Source organism: Astatotilapia calliptera, chromosome 5 (genome assembly GCF_900246225.1).
Source record: "Astatotilapia calliptera chromosome 5, fAstCal1.2, whole genome shotgun sequence".
NCBI lineage: Eukaryota > Metazoa > Chordata > Actinopteri > Cichliformes > Cichlidae > Astatotilapia > Astatotilapia calliptera.
This window is the reverse complement of record NC_039306.1, coordinates 34,430,886-34,451,517: the sequence shown is the minus strand read 5'-3', so window position 1 is coordinate 34,451,517 and position 20,632 is coordinate 34,430,886. Positions and strand designations below refer to the sequence as shown.

The window sequence follows — 20,632 nt, the reverse complement described above, 5'->3', positions numbered from 1 at the left end:
TTTTCTTCAGCTTAAAATAAAAGACATTATGCAGCACGGGCTGTAAGTCTCTGGGGCGCCTTACATCTTAACAAAGTCTAACCCAAGTGAATGAGAAAAGTTTACACACCTGGTGCCAATTACAGTCAGACGCACGGCAGTTGGAGGCCGTTATAACACGCGGAGTGTTGGAGCTGCATTGCTGAGCGCTGTTTGGGACCCCTTGTTGTGGATTTTGGGGGCAGTGCTAAATTCAAATCTGCTCGGGCTCAACACACGCCTCGTTTCGAGCTGCGCCACTGTGCTCCAGGTTTTCGCGCAGAGCGAGAAACGAAACGCACACGGGATGCTGCGAGGAGAAACACAGCAACTCCAGTTCAGTTCGAGGAAATATGACTTTGCTCAGTAGAAATGATGGATGCGATAGACTCCGTTGATCCATACAGCCGACCAGCGCGCAGGACACAATGGATAGTCAGCACCCTGGCTTACCATTACGGACTGGACCGGGGAGTGGAGAACGAGATTATTGTTTTGGCCACCGGGTTGGATCAGTATCTGCAGGAGATTTTCCACCACATGGACTATCAAGGTGCAGGCAAAATCCCCGTGGAGGAGTTTAACATCCTGTGTGAAGTTTTGGGACTGGACAAAGACTCGGAGGACACAGAATGCGTCGACGTTTTAGACAATTTGCCCAGCGAACTCACTTTCAGACAGTTCCACGCCAAACTGTGCGGGTACTTCAGCACTAAGGCTGGCTGCCAGTATGAGAACGGCCGGCTGCTGGTCGGGATGGACAGCGAGCACATAGAGACTCAGATCCGCTTGAGGAGCCCGCTGAAGCGCCGAGAGAAGCTGTTGTCTGTGGGAGCGAGCAGCGGCCCCTCTCCTCTCCCGGAGGGGCGGCACGCCTCCGGCTGCAGGCTTGGCTCCTGCACCCGGGAGTGCTACGAGGAGATCGTGGCCCTGGAGGAAGCGGAGGATCGAATAGCCAAACTGGAGGATGAGAATGCGAGTTTGAGGGAGTTGATCGAGGACATGCGAGCCGCACTTCAGAGCAGTGATGCCCGCTGTTTGGCTCTGCAGGTGAGAAGCGGGATTTTAAATACTCTGTCTGTCCATATAGTGTAATTTTTAGGATGTAATATCTTTCACTTGGATCTTCCAAGCCCATAAAAATATGCAATATGCGTCCATAGGCCTTTTGTAAAAGAACAGGAGTGCTGCTGGGGCCCAAGCTTTACTGAGGGGACCAACGCTAGGAAGTAGTTATTCGTGACTTTGAAATTGTTAATACATAATTTCTAACAACTAATTACTGACAAGAAAGCAGATCCCATTTTTCTGGTTTCTCCTGCAGGAAATATGAACATGTCTCCTGTGGTCTCACTCCCCAGAAAAACCCCCAAAAGCCACAGACTCAGCCCCCTTCGTTACTTTGGACAATTTCATTCATTAGGAACAGTGACCAGTAAATGTCGACTGAGTCCTAAATTGTGAGTTTGTTTCCTGGCCGGTGTTGTGGATGGGTCCATTGTCAGACTTTATGAATTAGCACCAGCTAAGACACATGTTGTTTCAGCTTTACAGGCTTGTTTGCACAGGGCTTATGAGGACTTGGCAGGGCTGGAGAAAGGGTTCATATTCAGATGGTCATAGGAGGGGTTCAATCTGGACCTCCTAACAGGTTCAAGCAGCTCCTCTGCAGTTGTAAGCATTCATAAGGTTTTAATGAAAAGCAAAATACATTAGCATTAAACTAAAATGTCTGCTAGACGAAGTTAAAAAGCTAGTCAAGTTTAAAATAAATTCATTTATATTTATAGAGTACCACTTCACAGCAACAGTTGTCACTGTTTAAATTGTAAAGACCCTACAACATTAGAGAGAGAACTGCAATGATCAGACGATCCATAACCAGAGGTTTAAACAACTGTTTAACAGGAAGAGACCTCCTTCAAAAAAATCAGTCAGGGATGGGGAACACTCTGCCACAGGGGAAAAGAGACCAACTTGGCAACCTATAGCTTATACAATTTCACATCTCATTTATTCATTAAGAAATGAATTCAAGCTTAGCAACCCTTTATAAAGGGTGAGAAACTCATAAACAGCTGTCAACAAATCACGATGAGATGTAATCCTGATACTAGTTTTCAAGAGAAACATTACATTCCTGGTTTTTATTTTGATATGTGCCAGTTAAAATGTTTGTTTATTGGTACAGGGATTGGGGAGACTTGGAACAACAATTTCCAAAACCCACATATTTCATATTCTGATAGCACATACAGCACAAGAGCAAGTTGGTTTTAGATATATGATTGCTGACACCTTAACACCAAGAGATGTTTTTCACAGCCTCGCAGCCCAAAGGAGTTATTCATTTTCGCAATCTATTAAAACAACACTTCTTTATGGTTTCCTACAAATGCAAGACCTGCTTAGTCATGTTTTAGTAAGTTATGGGAATATCTCAGTTATTTCATTTGTTTCGATTCAGGTCGGACTGTGGAAAAGCCACTCCAAACACAAAGCAGACGAAGGCTGTTTTGTCGCTCACCAGAAGCAAGCCATGCAGAAAAAAATGGCCAACACCAACCTGAAAAGCTTACAGAACATAATCCACGAAATAGAGCTGCTGCGTAGCTCGCAAGATCGGCAGGTGGAGGAAGCCATGCGTTGTAATCAGAGACTGGAGCAGGAACTGTGGAGCTCTAAAGAGACTGTGGCTGCGTTGGAGGACTGCAACAGGGCACTGAAGAGGGAGCAGGTGGCCATGAGAAGGAAGGTGGAGGAGGCCCGACAGGCGCTGCTCAGCGGGCTGGGTAAAGTGAAGGAACTGGAGGCAAAGGCAAATCATGTATCAGCACTGCAGAGACACATCCTTCAGCTGGAATCAGAGCTCCTCTACTACAGGTGAAAACTCTCAGCTTCACATGTAGCATTTAAGTCTGAGCAAACAGCAGTATTTTAATGTTTGGGTTGGAGTATAGAATTTTGTCAAGACTCGATCCTGCACCATGTTGACTGAACTACTATTGGTTTTATATTAACTACTTATTGTAGTGATAGCAGTTGCTTGGAACAGTTAACTTACTTTCTGACGTACTGTTATTCCCAAACACTAGTTCTATTTTTTACCAGAACGCAGTCTTCAGTCTGTAAAAAAACATCTTAATGACATTTATTCCTTTATAAAACATTTGCCGCATCTTTAATTTCTCATATCCTGCATTTACATTTTCTTGGTGGCCTGTTTCTTTGTCATTGCTTCAGTTCTTGGCAGTCATTAGAACAGGGGAAGCAAAAACATAAGGTCTGAGTTTGCTTCTACAATGGCTAACTGCATTCATGCATACCCCTCATTAGATTTACCTGCACAATGCAGTTTTGCTCATTGTGGTTCCATCACATGCGAAACCTTCACAGATTCTTAATAGATGGAAAGAAAAAAAACTCAGTTGTGTTTGTAGTCTGTGTCATTTTTTTGGAAAAGTTTTCTTTAATGGCAGTCCACTGTTTAAAAAACAAAACAAAAGAAAACACACAATGTATTCGAGTTACAGAAGTTTTTTTTTTCCCCATCTTTTTGAAATGACATTAGTGATGAAGAAAATTAGTAGCATAGCTCACAAGCTGGCAAGCACATCCACCAGGAGATTGGAGAAGCAGTTTCACCATGGTTGGCGTCACCAATTGGTACAAGTTTATTAGATTTATTGTGGAGGGTAAACTGATGATTATCATACAAACATAAATATATTTCCAGAAAATCTGCCAAAACAAAAATGCATGTCATTTAATGCATTGTTGTTCTGAGCTGGATGGTCAAGATTTAACAGCTGGTCAAATTCTCTTGGTTTTTTTAACTAGAAATGACTCAGTGTATCTTTGTACCTTTACATAAAGATGTGGGGTGATGACACTACATGTTTATAGAGAGAGCGCGTAGACTAGACATAAGCCTTTCTGCTAGGTTCAACCAGCTGTTAAACCCCCAGCATAGCAAGTGTCATGAGAAGCAAGGGCTTGTTTTGGCACGTTATTGCATTAGAAAGGCCTTTGTGGCGAGAATCAACCATAACGAATTATAATTCCTCCTACAGTAGGTTGAAATGACTCTATTTACCTCTGGCTTCATGCCTGGAAAGCTCTCCCATGCTATTTATAAAGGCTTGATGTGGCCTTACTATTCCAATTTTCAGTCTTGTTGTGTTTGAGTTTATTGAATGAGGCTTCGTGTGTGGCAGGTCAGTCTTGCCTGAGCTCCACTACTGTTGGGAACTATTCATTTTGGTGGAAGTAAGGGTGTAATTGCACTTTTAAAGTACAAAGCCTTTGGTTTAATGTTTATCTCTGGGTCTGTTGTCCCCACTGCAACCATGTAATCAAGTCTGCAGGTCTGGCAGATGTCTCTAAATGCTTGTAATGTCTACATAATGCTGCTATTATAGCGTCATGGACAACCAGAGCTGTATGATTAAAGTCTTCACTCCTACCTGCATATATAGGTAAAATCACTTTTAGCAGCCAAGGTGCCCTTCCTTTTTTAACCCTAAACACTGCTAATATATGCACACTGTGTTTCAAAGGCTTTTCACTGCCCCTCCATTGATGCCCTAATGGCGAATAATTCAATAACACAAAGGCGAGAGAGAGTTCCATTGAGTAGGAGCCTGAACAGACTGACCGTTCTCATCAATCTTTGTTCACTTCTTTCACTCTGCTCCCACATGAGCAATAGCACATAGGCACCCCCAACCTATGGAACTTAGCAACCAAGCCCCTATTCTCAACGAAAGCCTCAAAGCTTGCTCGCTCACAATATATCCAAGGACACAGTAAGAAGAAACATGTGAGAACTTTCTGGTGCTCTTTTATGTCTTTCATCAAAATGATGTTTCTTTAAAATAAAATCATGATTCTTTCAATTTGCTGTCTGAAATATCACAGATGATATGTTTTGACAGGCAAAATAGGTCTTTGAAATGATTGACTATAACTTTATCCCCACGGCTTATTTCTAAAATGCTGTGACAAGTAATAAGATTATCTCTGACGCTGCTGGATTTTCAGAGATTCTGCTACAGAGCCGTAGGAAAGGTACAGCAGAAGCAATTTAGAACCAGATAATCACACATCCTTATGATGATGAATCCTTATAGTGTTCACCTTAACTTGACAGGGCAACAACTGATTTTTTTTTAGACTGCTTTGAGTTTGAAGAAAGCTTATAAAGATGAGGATATTTGAGGAGATTTTACTATGAGAAACTTCTCATAGTAAGATGGGTTTACAGTCTGATCAGCTGAAAGGGTTGATCAGCCATATTTTGTATAATAAGCAGGAAATTTACCTGAGAAAATGTAAAACGCACATCCTTCTAAGCATTAATCCACCAATTTTTTTTAAAAAAAACGTTTGACCAACTAAGACTACCAGCTTTCCACAGTCAAAGATAATAAGTAATAATAAATTGTTCCACTAATTCATCAATTCTTCATCCTTGATTGACTCTGCACATTCTTTTTACATACTAATTACACCTGTGTTTATTTACTTTTATCAGAATTTGCTGCCATTCCTTTAGGCAGCGTTCTGGAGGAAGTCCTTAATAGAGAAATGAGCTAAAATAAATACACTTTTTCAGTAGTTTAACAATTTTTTTTTTTTTTTTTTTTTTTTGTCATGTCAGTTTACTTACTTATATAATACTTGTGATTATATTAAAGTTACTGTCTAGAACAATGGAATGAAACCAAGTGCAAGTTAGCTTAGCAAAGGGTAACCAGTGTACACAGAGGGAAATATCTAAAAAAACATTATTTTGTTTTAATATTATAATATAGATACTATTTTAATACAATAAACATATATTAGTACAATAAACATCAACAATGTTGTAAGCTTACCGCTAGCTGTTTAATGCTAACAATCTGTGGGAAACACAGCAACATATTAGCCAATACGTTACATTTTGTTTTGCATGGTATGCTGAGCTTAGTTATCTCTTGGGTACTTGGGGTGGCTGTAGCTCAGGTGGCAGAGCAGGTCAGCCACTAATCAGAAGGTCGGTGGTTCGATCCCAGGCTGCATCCTGGCTGCATGCCAAATATCCTTGGGCAAGATACTAACCAGTTTGCCTACTGGTGGTGGTCAGAGGGCCCGGTGGCGCCTGTGTCCGGCAGCCTTGCCTCTGTCAGTGCGCCCCAGGGCAGCTGTGGCTACAATGTAGCTTGCCATTGCCAGTGTGTGAATGTGTGTGTGAATGGGTGAATGACTGAATGTAGTGTAAAGCGCTTTGGGGTCCTATGGACTAGAAAAGTGCTATACAAATGCAGGCCATTTACCATTTATGCAGTGAATGGTCATGAGAGCGAATACCAGTCTTTCTAATATTATCCATGGTAACGAAGCCAATACGCATTTCAGAAAAAGTAGCCTTTTCCTTTATTAGGCTTTCTTATAACTTTTCCTTCATGTGTTCTTTTTTTAGCATTCAGTGATATACAAGTTTCTTTTCTAGAAAAATCCCTTCTCAACTTTCCATCAGTATCCCAGCAGAGGTCCAATGTGCTCATCGTTACGTGGGTGTTGTTGCATAACATGTCTGCCATTACTTTGGATTGAATGCGAGAACAGAGCAGAGGCTGAGATTCAAGTGGGAACCACACCCTCAGGAGGACTTGATCAAGCACATCTCTGGAGAAGTCTTGGTGCAGCTGCAATGATATAAATTTGTTACTTTTGGTTCAGTTTGTGCTCTTTAGTTCCAGGAGTCAAACTGAGCTTAAATCAGTCACTGCAGTGTGTAGAGCTCTGTGGGCCAGACATACTAGACAATGGGAAGCACAGCGAGAGGAACAAAATGAGATGAGGGGGGGGAGGAAAGCTTACCATCTGGAGGAAGAAGCAAACACTCAGCTGTTTGTTCATGAAATGACGGACACTTTTGCAAGGGACGAAAGTGAGAGGGACAGATGTGTTCATTAGTTTCGAGTCCCAGAGAAAAGACATGAAGCAGAGAGTGCAAATAAGTCATTAAAAGTGAACTTTGGCTGCTTTTTATTCAAAACTTCTTGACCTTTAATAGTCATGTAGATCCAGGTGTCTCACTTTATAAAGTCCAGGGATTTCTAGCAAGCATACCAAGCACATGCGTACTACATGTGCAAGTTTAAAACTCACTCACTTTCATTTGCTGGCTTCTTCTAACCTCAGGCCATCTGAAGCCAGGCCCCAAGGGAGGCATAATCTCCTGGCCCTTTCATGCTCTCTGTATGGTGCCTGAGAGCAGAAAGAAGAGGAGGGTCTAGCATACCATTTATCTGCCTCAGCTCTAGAGCTGCAACATTGTGGGGAGCAGGTGCTGCCATGGCTTTCCTACCCTTTAAATAATGTGGAAAACACACTTGGGGATGTCTGGGACCTGTGGCATTCTGCTGTTGCTATCTCGCTGTAGTTCTTGAGCAGCCTTCAAAGCCCCACACTGCCAAGTGGACTCATTTTCACGCTGAAGTGCTGCCCTGTTCTCTCTGGTTTGGAGGTATGCTGACATCAGCAGAAAAACATGGCACACAAAATATCTTATAGGCGTGCGCCACCCACCCTCACTGGACTTCTCTCCCTTTAAAACTTCCCTCTGCTTTTAATACCGTCGTTTGTTTGACTTTAGAGGTTTCTTTGCACTTTGCTTGCTAAGGAAAGTTTAACCACCCTCTGTAAATGTTACAGCCATTAGTTTTTGGATTAAGTTCTCAGCTAGAGCAAAACAATAATCTGATCCCTAGAAGTGCTTTATTTGTATCCCAGAAACCAGCACATTGTTGGGCAGCCCAAGAGGACTTGATTAATAACCGTCAGCTATGTAAACAAAGCCCCCTCGCCTTTCCCTGTCAAGCTGCAGGGCATCGACAACTGACAAACTTCAAGTGCAAGCTCAGGTTTACAGTGTGCCCTCAGTTTTAACCTGCAGGGAAAGCGGACTGTCATTGACTGATGACACCTGAAAAAGGGAAACTGCTCTCGTGGGAGTGGAGGCAGGTCGACGATGATGGGGGAGGGGAGGTTATGTTGATGAAAAGTTCACTTCAGCGCCATGCTGTAATAAACACAGGGAGGACTCTGGGTGTCCTGGCTCTAACAACAAGCAGCTGGACTACCTCCCACCAGCCGAAAGAATGGCTTTCAGCTTTTGCTAATACAGTGCAGGATGCTATTAATTACAAAAGTCATGACATAGCACAGTAAAACTCTTTGTGTGTGTGTGTGTGTGTGTGTGTGTGTGTGTGTGTGTGTGTGTGTGTGTGTGTGTGTGTGTGTGTGTGTGTGTGTCTTTAGGGATCAATGATAATTAGGGTATATTATATTCCAACAAAAGAGCATTTTTCACTGTCAATATCAAATCAATAATACATGTAGCTCTATAAATGCATTTGTTGCTCCTGGCACATACATGTACTTTATTGAATTTCCCACATTAACATTATGAGCTCGTTCCAGGTCTAAATTTCATTTTGGCTAGAGATCAACCAGAAAGTGCTTTTTGATACATGAATCTGGTAAAAGAGAGTGAGAAGGAGAAATTGATCAGCCTCTCTATCGGTCCCGCTTGTAGAGTACTTCCTCCAAAATGATAAAGTCTGTTTTAAGTTTCCAGCAGATGTACATGACTAAATTCTGCCTTGATTCTCCAGCTGATTTATACCATACCCACGACCTCAGTTTGTTTCTGTTTTCTCCTTTTTTCTTATGAAGTGACAAAAAAGCTATTCTTAAAGGGGACATGTGCCCCAGATTTTTGTCCTTCTAGAGCAGCTTTGTGTGATTGATAGTTCAAATTAATCCTTATTGTGTTTTACTGGGCCTTGGTACAGGCCCTCAATTCATCCTCTGTCTGCAACACACCACTTTCCACTCCATTTAAGCCAACTTTCATTTGACTCGCTGCCTCTTATAAACCTACATTTTGAACAGCAAGTGGGAGAGGTGTCTTGGTTTGACATGAATGTAGGTGCCATGCACTGTCAGTTTGGACATTTGCTTCCTGCTGTTGGGTACCGGTGCAGTAGTAAATGGTCAGCCTTTTCACTGCCAAGAACATACTGTAGATTCGTTTAGTTATAGTAAACAACAGTAATGCTTTTTGAAATTGTTACTGACCATCTCTGCAAATGACTGCCAGCCCAATAATATTTCTTAAGATGAAATAAATATATGAGGTGAAATTATTTTTTCAAACACTGGAATTTCCCCACATGCAATACTGTTCACACATCTTGAGCACGTTACCACTTATTGTTTTTTATTTTACTAGGAAAATTTTTACTAGCAAAATACATCAGTATTTGGTATGACCACCTTTATTCATCAATACAGCCTGAACTCTATTGCTAGCTTTATAGATGCCTGTAGACACTCTCTCCTGACCTCCTCCAGACATACTGATGACGATGATTTGAACCAAAAATTTCAAATATGAGTTCATTACGCTATAAAATTGGTTACAGCTTATTTTCAGTCCAGTCCTTGTGCAGTTTTGTATACCTCAGCTCTTTTCTTTGTTTCTTAACTGTCACTGAGACCACAGTGAGGCTTCAGTGAACAGTAGATGGATCAACCAAAGGGCCAAATGTGTCTCTCGGTTCCTATATCAGGTGTTTGTAGCTACTTCTTACAGACAAGACTTTTGGATATTGTTCATCTACTGTAGATAGTTTTTGTTTGTTTGTTTTTTAGTGCTGATTCTTCTTCTTGGCCTTCTACTGTTATCCACACTGGATTCTTATAAGGACGGTGCACACCATATTGAGAGATTCCAAATTTTCAACTAATAGCTCTTTGAGAATCTCCTTGTTGGTCCAAACCATGTTATTTCTGTCTAACTGTGTTGTCTTTGGCATGTTTTATTGATTCACCTAAAGAAATGGAAACAAATGATGTGTTTTGTGACAGGCTATTAACAGTTTTCTTAGATACAACACTGATTCATCCTTTGACTTTGTTACCTTTTTATGTTTTAATGATGGACAGATCAGTGTTAAGTGGCTTAACAAAACAGAAGTAAAAAAACAACAACATTGTACCTCACCATTTTCAGAGCAATTGACTGAAATGAGTGAAAAACGGTGTCAAAAGAAAAACAATGAAACAGCTTCAGAAAGTCTGGAGAAGTACTGCTTAAGAAAAAAATCCCAATAAAGTCTGAAGAAATAAAAAATAAAAAAAATGCCTCAAAACCTTCGCACAGTGCTGTATAATAAAATCTGCAGCATCTTTTTTTTCCTTCTCTGCCTCTCAACAAAACACATTAATAGTTATTTTTCATTTTGGCAGGTCAGACACATCCATGCTGGCCGATTGACAAGAATAATTGCTGATCAAATTTTGACTATGTCTGCTGCATCCCACAGACTAACCACTATCTGGGACGTCTGCCTGGACTCCTTTCAGGTGTCTCTACTCATCCAGTTGGAATTCCCACATTCAGCACTGCCACCACCAAACACTGTCAAAACATGTGATGGAAGCTTTCTTTAAACAGAATAAATCGCCTGAAAAGGCACACGTAGATGCAGATGCAAACTAAGTGAAGTAAACAAAAGTTGGGGAAACAGAGAAGAGGGACAGGCGAACAGTCAGGACACAGCAGACAACCTCAATGTTGGGAAACAAGGCAGTAACCTCCAGAGTTGAAAATGAAGCTACTATGGCAGTACTATTATTTATTTATGTGTGTGTGTGTGTGTGTGTGTGTGTGTGTGTGTATATGTATGTGTATGTATATGTATGTATATGTATATGTATATGTGTATATATATATATATATATATATATATATATATATATATATATATATGTATATATATATATATATATATATATATATATATATATATATATATATATATATATATATATTAGGGGTGCAACGATACTCATATCGATATTGAACCGTTCGATACAGTGCTTTCGGTTCGGTACGCATATGTATCGAACAATACAAAATTTGTAATTTATTTTATCAACTTTCCTTCTGACGATGCTGTCTGTGTTGAGCGCTCAGTGAATCTGCGTTCGACTACTCCGCCTAGGCTGCACTGTTGAGCGCAGATCCACTGAGCGCTCAACACAGACAGCATCGTCAGAAGGAAGAGCGCAGGGCAAGCCAGCGAGACAGAAGTTAAGCTCTCCTTGCAACATGGCAAACTGAACCTCCCCCACCCTCATTCAGATCTGGCGTTTGGAATTATTTTGGTTTTCATGTGACGTATGACCCTGAAGGTAAGCGCGTCATGGACTAAAGTATAAGCATGTATGTTGGATGTGCCACGCAATGCTCAATTACATGGGTGGGAACTAGTGTTAGCGCAGTTAGCTCGTTAATGTGTTGGCCGTCTAGCTCCAAGCACGGGGCGATCAGGGGTAGCTCGTTAAAGGAGATTGCCGTGTTGTGGCGTTAACGTCATTTCAACGAGATTAACGCTGACAGCACTAGTGGGAACACAACGAATATGACTGCACATTTACGCCAACATCATCCTAGTGCAAAGACAAAAACAACAAGCATGCTACTAACTTTAGCCGAGTCATTTAGACAGCCGTTAGCACATGATTCTCCTTATGGGGACCTGATATGTTTAATATTGTGGCGAGCTCAGACAAGGTGGAGACGGAGGTGTCGTTTGGTCTTGCTTCCCCTGAGCTAGCCAGGGAGCACAGCCGTTTATTGACATCTGCAGAAGAACACTGCCGCTAGCTAACTGCTCAGCGCGGCAACAGCACAGCAACAACAACAACACCACACAGGGCGCCCTCTGACCCCAGAAGGACACACCGTCGCAGCGAGAGGGCGTCACCCGTCACTATGGCAACATAAACAAAACATAACTGTACAAACAGAACCCCGAACAGCCCTGACCCGCTACATAGCCCCCACCTAAGGGGTCAGTCGTCCCCGACGACCCCATTACCCCACACAAAGTCCTGCAAATGTCCAGGTGCCTTCTTACGGCGCACCGGCCGGTCACGACCGGCGGGGGAAAAGTCACTCGGGTCAGAACATGGGGTGCCACCATCATCCCACTTCTGACACCAATGTGGCGAGCTCAGACAAGGAGGAGACGGAGGTGTCGTTTGGTCTTGCTTCCCGTGAGCTAGCCAGGGAGCACAGCCGTTTATTGACATCTGCAGAAGAACACTGCCGCTAGCTAACTGCTCAGCGCGGCAACCGCACAGCAACAACAACAACAACACACAGGGCGCCCTCTGACCCCGGAAGGACACACCGTCGCAGCGAGAGGGCGTCACCCGTCACTATGGCAACATAAACAAAACATAACTGCCCTGACCCGCTACAATATGCTGCTGAGAATATAGCCCAGAAGAAGCGTATAGTATAGCTTTTATTTTGGAAAGAGCCATTTCTCTGTAATAAACTCTCTTTTCCAAAGATGAGTGATTCCTCAATCAGATACAGGGCTTGCAAAATCGCTAGCCCGACGTCCCGGGGCTAGCGATTTTTTCAGTCAGGCTACCAAAATCTATCTCTGCCCTGCCCGTCGGGCTATTGTAGGAAGGAAAAATATATGTCAATGCTTTTGCATTCTTTCGGAAATGTAGCTGGGTAATTATGTCATTGGCATCGGTGAGCCACTGTCAATATGTGACATATTGAAATCGCGTTTGAATTTGCGCTTGTTTTTTGCTTTCACTTTGCAATCATGCGAACTGTGTATAGAGAGCGACAGCACTGATTGGTGAGTGACGATAATTTGTGCACCAATTCCTCTGACATCGTCTTATCAATCGTTAGCTTACTACGCAAACATGACAAGTGAAATCTCCCGCAGCTTAAACATATGAGAGGTTGATCGCACAGAGAATCGCTGACCGTTATGTGAGTGCGTGTGTAAAAGCAGCAGGATATATATTTTAGTTCTGCTGAGCCAAATAAGAGAGGTCAGGGTGAAGAAGTGACAGCCAAAGAAAAGCTTACCACAAAACGGAAAAGTTATGACAAATCAGACTATAAGGCAAAAAGAAAGTGCAGCTTTATGGTTTCATGGACAAAATAATTTCTGTGGCTGCAATATGACGAGCTAAATAACCAGGGCTGCACATAAGTGGTCCGCAGGTGCGCATTCGCTGTCAAAATAAAAAACGCGCACAAGATAAGTTGCAACACGTGTTTGCATACATAAGATTTTCTGGAGGAGGACAGACATTTGTTTAGAACTCTTAAAGATGTCGAAGAAGCTCCTTTAAGCAATTACTTTGGTGTTCCTCCACCTCCAAAGAAATGTCAGTAGGAGTCCGAACCACAAAAGAAGCGCGTATTCTCGGAAAAGTGGTTGCAGGAGGTGAGCTGGCTTCAAACAAATGACGAACGCACAGAGATGTGGTGCAGAATGTGCTGTGAAAATCCCACTCTAGCGGACAAAAACAGTTCTTTTTATATGGACGCAAACGCGCGCTGCAACTTCTTATCTGGTGCACGTCTTTTATTTTGACAGCGAATGCGCACATGCGGACCACTTATGTGCACCCGTGTAAATAACATAATGTTCTGCCGGGTGTGTTGTTGGCTTTCTCTCGATTTCTGAGTCGACAAGCGCCTTTGTTACTGGGACCAGTCATTTTAAGAAAGCCCCCATTAGAACCCATGAGAAATGCAAGAAATGCATTTTTGCTCAGTCTGCAATATCTTTCAGTTCATAGAAATTTCTGTTCAATTAGAACCAAGTATTTGAGTTGATGATTGTAATTTTTATACAATGTTGTAATTTGTTTTTCAACAATTTTTTGATTAATGTTTTGTTTCCTTTACAATATTATACTTTAATGTATAATATTATAAAGGAAACAAAACATCAATCAAAAAATTGCTCTCTTTTTTATTCGGGCTACTTAAATTTATTTTGGGCTACCAAAAACTGAAGAGCCCCTGCCCGAAGGGCTACCAGGGATTTTGAAATTTTGAGAGCCCTGAGATATATTTATTTTTTTAATTACTTTTGTTTCAGCAACAATAAATTTAAAAACTGTACTTTTGAGTTAAAATATATATTTCTAATTTTAATAAATGACAAATTAAAAAGGCATGAACATTTTTTTTGTATCGAAAAAATATCAAACCGTGACACCAAAGTATCGAACCGAACCGTGAATTTTGTGTATCGTTGCACCCCTAATTTATATATATATATATATATATATATATATATATATATATAATTTTTTTTTTTTTTTTTTTTTTTAGTAACTCAATTCAGATAGAGTGTAGGGTGTCTCCTTTTTATTGACAAATGTCCTCACAAGCAGTTGCAGCTAGCTGCCTGTTAAGCCTTACTTCCACTAGTATCAGTATCACTATGTTACTTAGTTACTTAAATAGGAGATATTGATGTCGGTGCATGTTATATGGGTAGTTTGTGGATGCAGCCTGCTAGCTGACTATATTAACATCAAAGTCCTGATCCTGCGGCTGTGGCCTACTGTTAGCCTCCCTTTAACCATTGCCAATTAAAGTGCAATCAGTCACATGAAGTCTGTATTTGAAAAAGCCTTCCACCGTTTTGCTTAAGAGTCCGAGTGTCTCCACAGCAACCAGTTGAATTTTGTGTGTGTTCTTGTCTGTGCTGGTGTGACTACAGCTGCTCCTTCTTTCTTCCAACGTGGCGCCCTCTATAACTTAAACACGACTCTCTGATTGATTGCCTGAAATCTTGCTAAAGTTAACAAGTGACTTCAGTGGTTTCTCTCCAGTGTTGCACAAAGCTAGAGTAATCCACAGATGCAGAGCATAATGTCATCTTACAGCAGGGTTTGCCTTGTGCCAACAGGATATAAGCATGAGTTCTCTGTGACTCTTAAAAAAATTAATTGTTTTTTCAGAGAGTTAGGCTGCTGAAACTCTTTCCGAGATTTTCTCTCTGCTTTTTTTTTCTTGGGCAAGACATCATCATCTGGAAACACTTATTCTGTGATTTATGAAGGCCCCCTATCGGATTTCCCCCAACACAAAAGAGCAGACAGCAGAAGAAGCCTAGAAAATTCAAACCATTACAGAACGATTGATCCGCCCAAACTCAGCCTCAGTCTTTTTTTTTTTCAGGAGGGAATGTTTGAATGTGATCATGACATGAGGAAATATGTGAAATATACACTAAAGGTCTTACACATCTTCTCCTCTGCAGATCAAAAGAAACGTTGCACTTAAAAGTCTTGCATGCTTTACCTCACATCTTGCAAACTCCTGCTAACTCCTGCACACTTAGAGTGGCTCTCTACCACTGACCCACTTTACTGTAAAAATGCCTTAAAGATACAATGTCTGGCTTCAATTACCCCACCCAGATTTGGCGTACAGCATCACAGGCCTCCATAAAATTATCATGGCGGTTGTAGATGTGGCGTAATACACACTCCCTTGTGTTACATGATATGTTCTCTTTGATGTTGGCAATTGGTTTGGACGGAACTTTTCTCATCTGTGCAAATGTGACGAGCGGTTTTAGCCCCTTTGGCCACTGTCAGCTTACATGCAGCAGCACATGTGACTATATTTGCAAAAAAAAATGCTGAACTCGCAGCGCTTTCTTTCAGGTCAGAAGTGTCGAAACTACAACTCCCAGGCAGCACCAGTGCAGAGCAGCAGCTGAGTGTCAGCAGCAGGCCAGGACAGAGATGCTGCCTGGATACCCAGCACGACCGCTGTTCCCCGACAGGATGTGCTGTAACGACTCCAGACAAGAGTAAGACAATATTGAATATTAAAGTACAGAATGTTTTTTCTGATACTAGCCACTCATGTATGAGCTTCAATGCAAGTCTAAGCAAAATAAATACTGAGCTTGCAGGTAAGGTAATACTTACCCCATTTTGAAGTGGTCATCATATTCATTAAATATGCTTATACACGCCTATGTTGTTTTGAGGCAACAAACTACACCACATTTTAATTCACTTGTACCTGTAGCACCAACTAACATATATATTTATACTGGAAGCTTAACTCTGCAATATTAGAGAGAGAACCCTCACAGTCTACTGCTGGCAGGTACTTGCTAAGAGTGGGGGGGGCACTGTACAATTAATTTTTGTTAATGAAGACCTCTGGCTAATACCCTTTGCAATGATCGCAATAACAGTTGGTGAGGATGATGATGATGATAACAATTATGTACTGTATGTATTGTCCAGTGGAGGAGCAGCTGTTTCGGTCAGTGGAGGGCCAGGCAGCCTCTGACGAAGAAGATGACAAGTGGACTGGAGATCAACAGAGACAAGTGGATGAGGTGAAGAGGATCTTAGCCAGGCTATCCTGCTGTGGGGAAAGGTATTGCATGTTCATGTTATCATAAAATATATCATATATCTGATTGCAGGAATAAGTTAGATTATGGAAGTCTTAATCTGTTACCTCAGTAAACATTGCTAGTCACTACTTTCTATTCATCATGAATGAATGATTTTCTGTTTGGTTCTATTTAAATTAAACAGACAGTTAAAACAACATCATAGTTATATTGTAATTGACAGTAAATGCTCCTCTGGAGTTTTCAGGAAAATCCAACCTTATTCAATCATGGCAATGCTAAAAAAAAAAAGGTCCACAATCCAAAAGGTGATGTCACAGTGTCCATGTCCGTCTCTTGTATACAGTTTGTGGGTCGGTCTGACTGACTTTCCATCTTCTATTATATGTTCCTTAATAAGGTGCGAGGACAAGGCATTCAAAAAGTTAATGTCTAATTTCGGGAGCTCGAGAAGCGAAGAGAGCTGCAGTGCTGTGTTGGAGCTCCTTGAGAGAGTGACCAGGTTGCATAAGCAGCTGGAGCTGAAGGAAAGCCAGGCTGAGATAAACATGGACCAGGTACAACCCAACTCTGTCATTCCTCACCCTAGGGTGGGTTTCTGTGGTGCCACCTGCCCTCTGTTGGATCTATTTCTATGAAAGGTTCTGTTATTGATATTGTTCTGCTTGCCTTCAATCCCAAGCCTTTTTGTGGCTCTGCACGGTGTGAAACTAGATTAGAGATGACTGCTAAAGGTTCTTCTGAAAGTGGAGGTCTTCATAGGCTAAACCACAGCTAATGCTACAATCCTTCAACTTAAGATAAGATAACCTTTATTAGTCCCACACGTGGGAAATTTGTTCCACCTAACCAAACCACCAGGCCGTCCCACACACAGACACGCCTCCCTCTTTCTGGGTGTGGGTGTGTTTGCAGCTGTTTGCCACTGGAGCCGACCACAGAAACACTCCCCTCTTTGTTGCTCCATGACACTTAAAAAAATATAATGAATTTAAAGCCCTCTTGTCACAGTCGAGTGGTATTTTCACAACACAGGAAGACAGGCAGAAGGGGAACCGTGATGTAATGTGTTCCCAGAACATCTCAGCACTCAGAGAGGAAAAGTTCAAACCAAACAAAGTCCTGACAGCGAGGCTTTGTTTATGAGCAGGATGTGTGGGGTGAGACCTTTGTCCTTCAATACACCATGACGTAAAGGTGCACTGCAGGGACTAACATTTCTTACAGAAACCTACAAAAATGGGTTGAATTTTAATGTATTTACAGTTACAGTTGTAGGATAAAGACATGCTGTGGAAGAGAGCCAGAGATTAATAGCAAGTATGATCCAATGCAGAGAAGTGTATTAGCACATAGTGAGTGAGAAAGGTGGCTGAAGAAGAAATGCTAAAGCCTAATCTTGAAAGTAGAGATAGTGTCTGTCTCCTGAATCCAAACTGAAAGCTGGTTCCATAGAAAATTGAATGCTCTGCCTCCCATTCTACTTTTAAATACTGTAAAGTGCTGTAATGGGGTGAAATGGTACTATAAGGTCATTATTGGACCTGATTATTCAAGACCTTGTATGTGAGGAGCAAGATTTTTAATTCAATTTAACAGGAAGCCAATGAAGGGAAGCCAATACATGAGAAATCTGCTCTCTCTTTCTAGTCCCTGTCAGGACTCTTGCTGCAGCATTTTGGATTAGCTGAAGGCTTTTCAGTGAGTTTTTTGGACATCCTGATAATAATGAATTACAGTAGTCCAGCCTGGAAGTAATAAAAGCATGAACTAGTTTTTCAGCGTCACTCTGAGACAGGATATTTCTAACTTTAGAGATGTTGCGCAAATGGAAGAACGCAGTCTTACATATTTGTTTAATATGTGCATTGAAGGACATGTCCTGGTCAAAAACGACTCCAAGGTTCCTCACAGCGTTACTGGAGGCCAAGGTAATGCCATCCAGAGTAAGAATCTGCTTAGATACCATATTTCTAAGCTTTTCAGGGCTGAGTACAATAACCTCAGTTTGATCTGAATTAAGAAGCAGAAATTTAGCGGCCATCCAGGTCTTTATGTCTTTAAGACATTCCTGCAGTTTAACTAATTGGTGTGTGTTATCTGGCTTCATGCACAGATAGAGCTGGGTGTCATCAGCAAAGCAGTGTAAATGTATGCTATGTCTTCTAATGATGCTGCCTAAGGGAAGCACGTATAATGTAAACAGAATTGGTCCTAGCACTGAACCCTGTGGAACTCCATAATTAACCTTAGTTCTTTGTTAGTTTTGGACATAATTAATTATGTCCAAAACTAACAAAGAAGTGGTCTCACATCTTGTGGATCAAAAGCACTGGAGGTCTACAGACCTAAAATAAAAAGTTGTTAGTTAGCCTCATTGTTGTACTGGGTGACATGTTCATTCATTACTTGTAATATATAATAATTTTAACTGCAATTTTTCCATTCGTTGTCTTGCCATTGAAAATGCTTTAATACCAAATCAGTGTTAATGAAAGTCCTTATATTTAAGGATGTCTTCAAAGACCAGATGTTCTTCTAAGATGAACTCACAATGTGATTCTTGATTCTGATGCCAGGAGTAACTGGTTCTTGTGCCATGTCTTCCAGATGAAGGACTCCCTGATGCAGGAGCTGCAGCAGAAGGCTGAGGAGACTGAGCTGCTTCAGATGGAGCTGCAGATGCTGGAGACAGAGAGGGTCCGTCTGTCTCTGGTGGAGGAGAAGCTCGTGGACATCCTGCAGCTTCTCCAGCAGCTCAGAGACCTGGTTAGTCACAAGGTTTTGGTTTTTTAATTGTTGAGATAAATTTAGAAAGGACGTTTTGACTTTGTAAGGATATTCAAATATTTTTAATTCATTTTAAGGCAGGAAAATCTTGCAAACAAGCATTCAATCCATCATGTGAACTGAATTTCAAAGTAATGAAAATCATTTGCAGGGTTGATAGTTGAGAGATATCCACTGATGGCGCACTGGAATTAATTTGTTCTGGTCAGATATCAAATAGGAAAACAAACAGAAAGCATTTTCCTTGCTACAGGCAAATTCTCCACATGGACATTAACTTGGGAATGTTTTCAAAATAAAAGGCAGCTTTGTGCTGTTGAGGTTTTTATACATTCTTTTGTGTTTGCACTATCCCTTGTCAAACATATGTGAAAGCTTTGCAGTTACAAGATGCAGTTTTCTCATGAAAGTGGCTGTTAAGCACCTGATTCTGTCATCTGGCTCTCTGCTGATTTCAGAACGTCTCACGGAGGTCTCTCGGGAAAATCTTGCTCAGCACTCTGGAGTCTTGCAGCGACCCGCAGCACGGTTAGTAGACCTCACACACCCAATGAAATCAATACAACTCTTGTGACATGAAACCATGAAAATTTACAGTTACTTGTGGGAGGGAGTTAAATGGAAATAAACTGAATGGCCTGTCATGTGACTTCCTCAGAAATATCACATCTGTTCTGTTTTTAACACAGGCAAGGCCCATATTCTGGAGGTGCTCAATGCCCTCTATCATGAACTTACTGCTTGTGAGATTCTGTCTTCTGGTAGACCTTTGGAAAAGACACACAGTCAGCAGTCTCTTGATGCCCTCATCATCTCCTGCTAAACAAGACTGCCTCCTGCTGGCTTCGGAAAATGCAAGCGTCTTTTTGGAGGACACTGAAAGCTCAATAGTTTTGATATATGAAGCTGATTGATGTGTATAGTGTATTATATTATGGCGATTATAAGCCTCTTGCCCTGTATCTATAAAGGGATGTTAATCTAGAATTATTGTAGCAAAGAGCTTTATTACATATAACTGAAATACATGCTCACAGATTTTTTTAAAAGCTTCTATTGCACATAAACTTTCAGGATGCAAAAAAAAAAAATTGTTTCATTTGAACTTTTTCACAAAAGATACGTAAATGTGAAAATTCAGAAGTGAGTTTAACTTTAACAGGACATAGTACTCAACCTCTGCTGGTCAACCTCAACCTCTGACATAACCATTCCACATCTGCTTTTTAAGATGAAATAAGCTGAAAAGATGATAGGCTACACAAACTGTAGAGAAATATGCAATCTACAGTGTATTTTACCATCTCAGGAGACCACACATGCTTTTATTTTGCAGCCCTTAGGATGCCTCCGTGTTGGGAGATAATGTGGGATCATTAGCCACTTTGTATCTAACTGTGTTGACATGGTCATCTGCGACTATTAAGCAATAAATAAAAATTTGGATAGAAAATGTATTTCTGCTCAACTTACTCAAGTTCCTCTTACTCACTTTTTGAACACAACACAGTCTTCATCAGCATTACTAATCACCTGAC

At 41.3% G+C, this 20,632-nt stretch overlaps 2 protein-coding genes across 2 annotated transcripts in view; one reads left to right on the top strand and one right to left on the bottom strand.

The window, feature by feature from the left end:
- cfap92 (cilia and flagella associated protein 92 (putative)) overlaps positions 1-164 on the bottom strand; it is a 17,870-nt gene extending 17,706 nt beyond the window's left edge. Inside the window, exon 1 of the mRNA XM_026169043.1 lies at positions 110-164. The gene's annotated coding sequence lies outside the window, so the exon portion shown is untranslated. The remainder of the gene's footprint in view (positions 1-109) is intronic.
- Positions 159-20,551, top strand: efcc1 (EF-hand and coiled-coil domain containing 1). Its single transcript, XM_026169044.1, has 8 exons — positions 159-1,068; positions 2,486-2,901; positions 15,592-15,740; positions 16,189-16,324; positions 16,705-16,861; positions 18,915-19,073; positions 19,553-19,622; positions 19,784-20,551. The coding sequence occupies exons 1-8, from the start codon at positions 391-393 to the stop codon at positions 19,915-19,917; spliced, it is 1,899 nt and encodes a 632-aa protein (XP_026024829.1). The 5' UTR covers positions 159-390; the 3' UTR covers positions 19,918-20,551.
- Positions 20,552-20,632: the final 81 nt, after the last annotated feature.

Bases quoted from the DNA above. Each gene is read 5' to 3' on its own strand.
- efcc1 (XM_026169044.1), top strand. From the start codon at position 391: ATGATGGATGCGATAGACTCCGTTGATCCATACAGCCGACCAGCGCGC. The intron at 16,862-18,914 runs GTACAACCCAAC...CATGTCTTCCAG, and splicing joins CTGAGATAAACATGGACCAG to ATGAAGGACTCCCTGATGCA. The intron at 19,074-19,552 runs GTTAGTCACAAG...TGCTGATTTCAG, and splicing joins TCCAGCAGCTCAGAGACCTG to AACGTCTCACGGAGGTCTCT.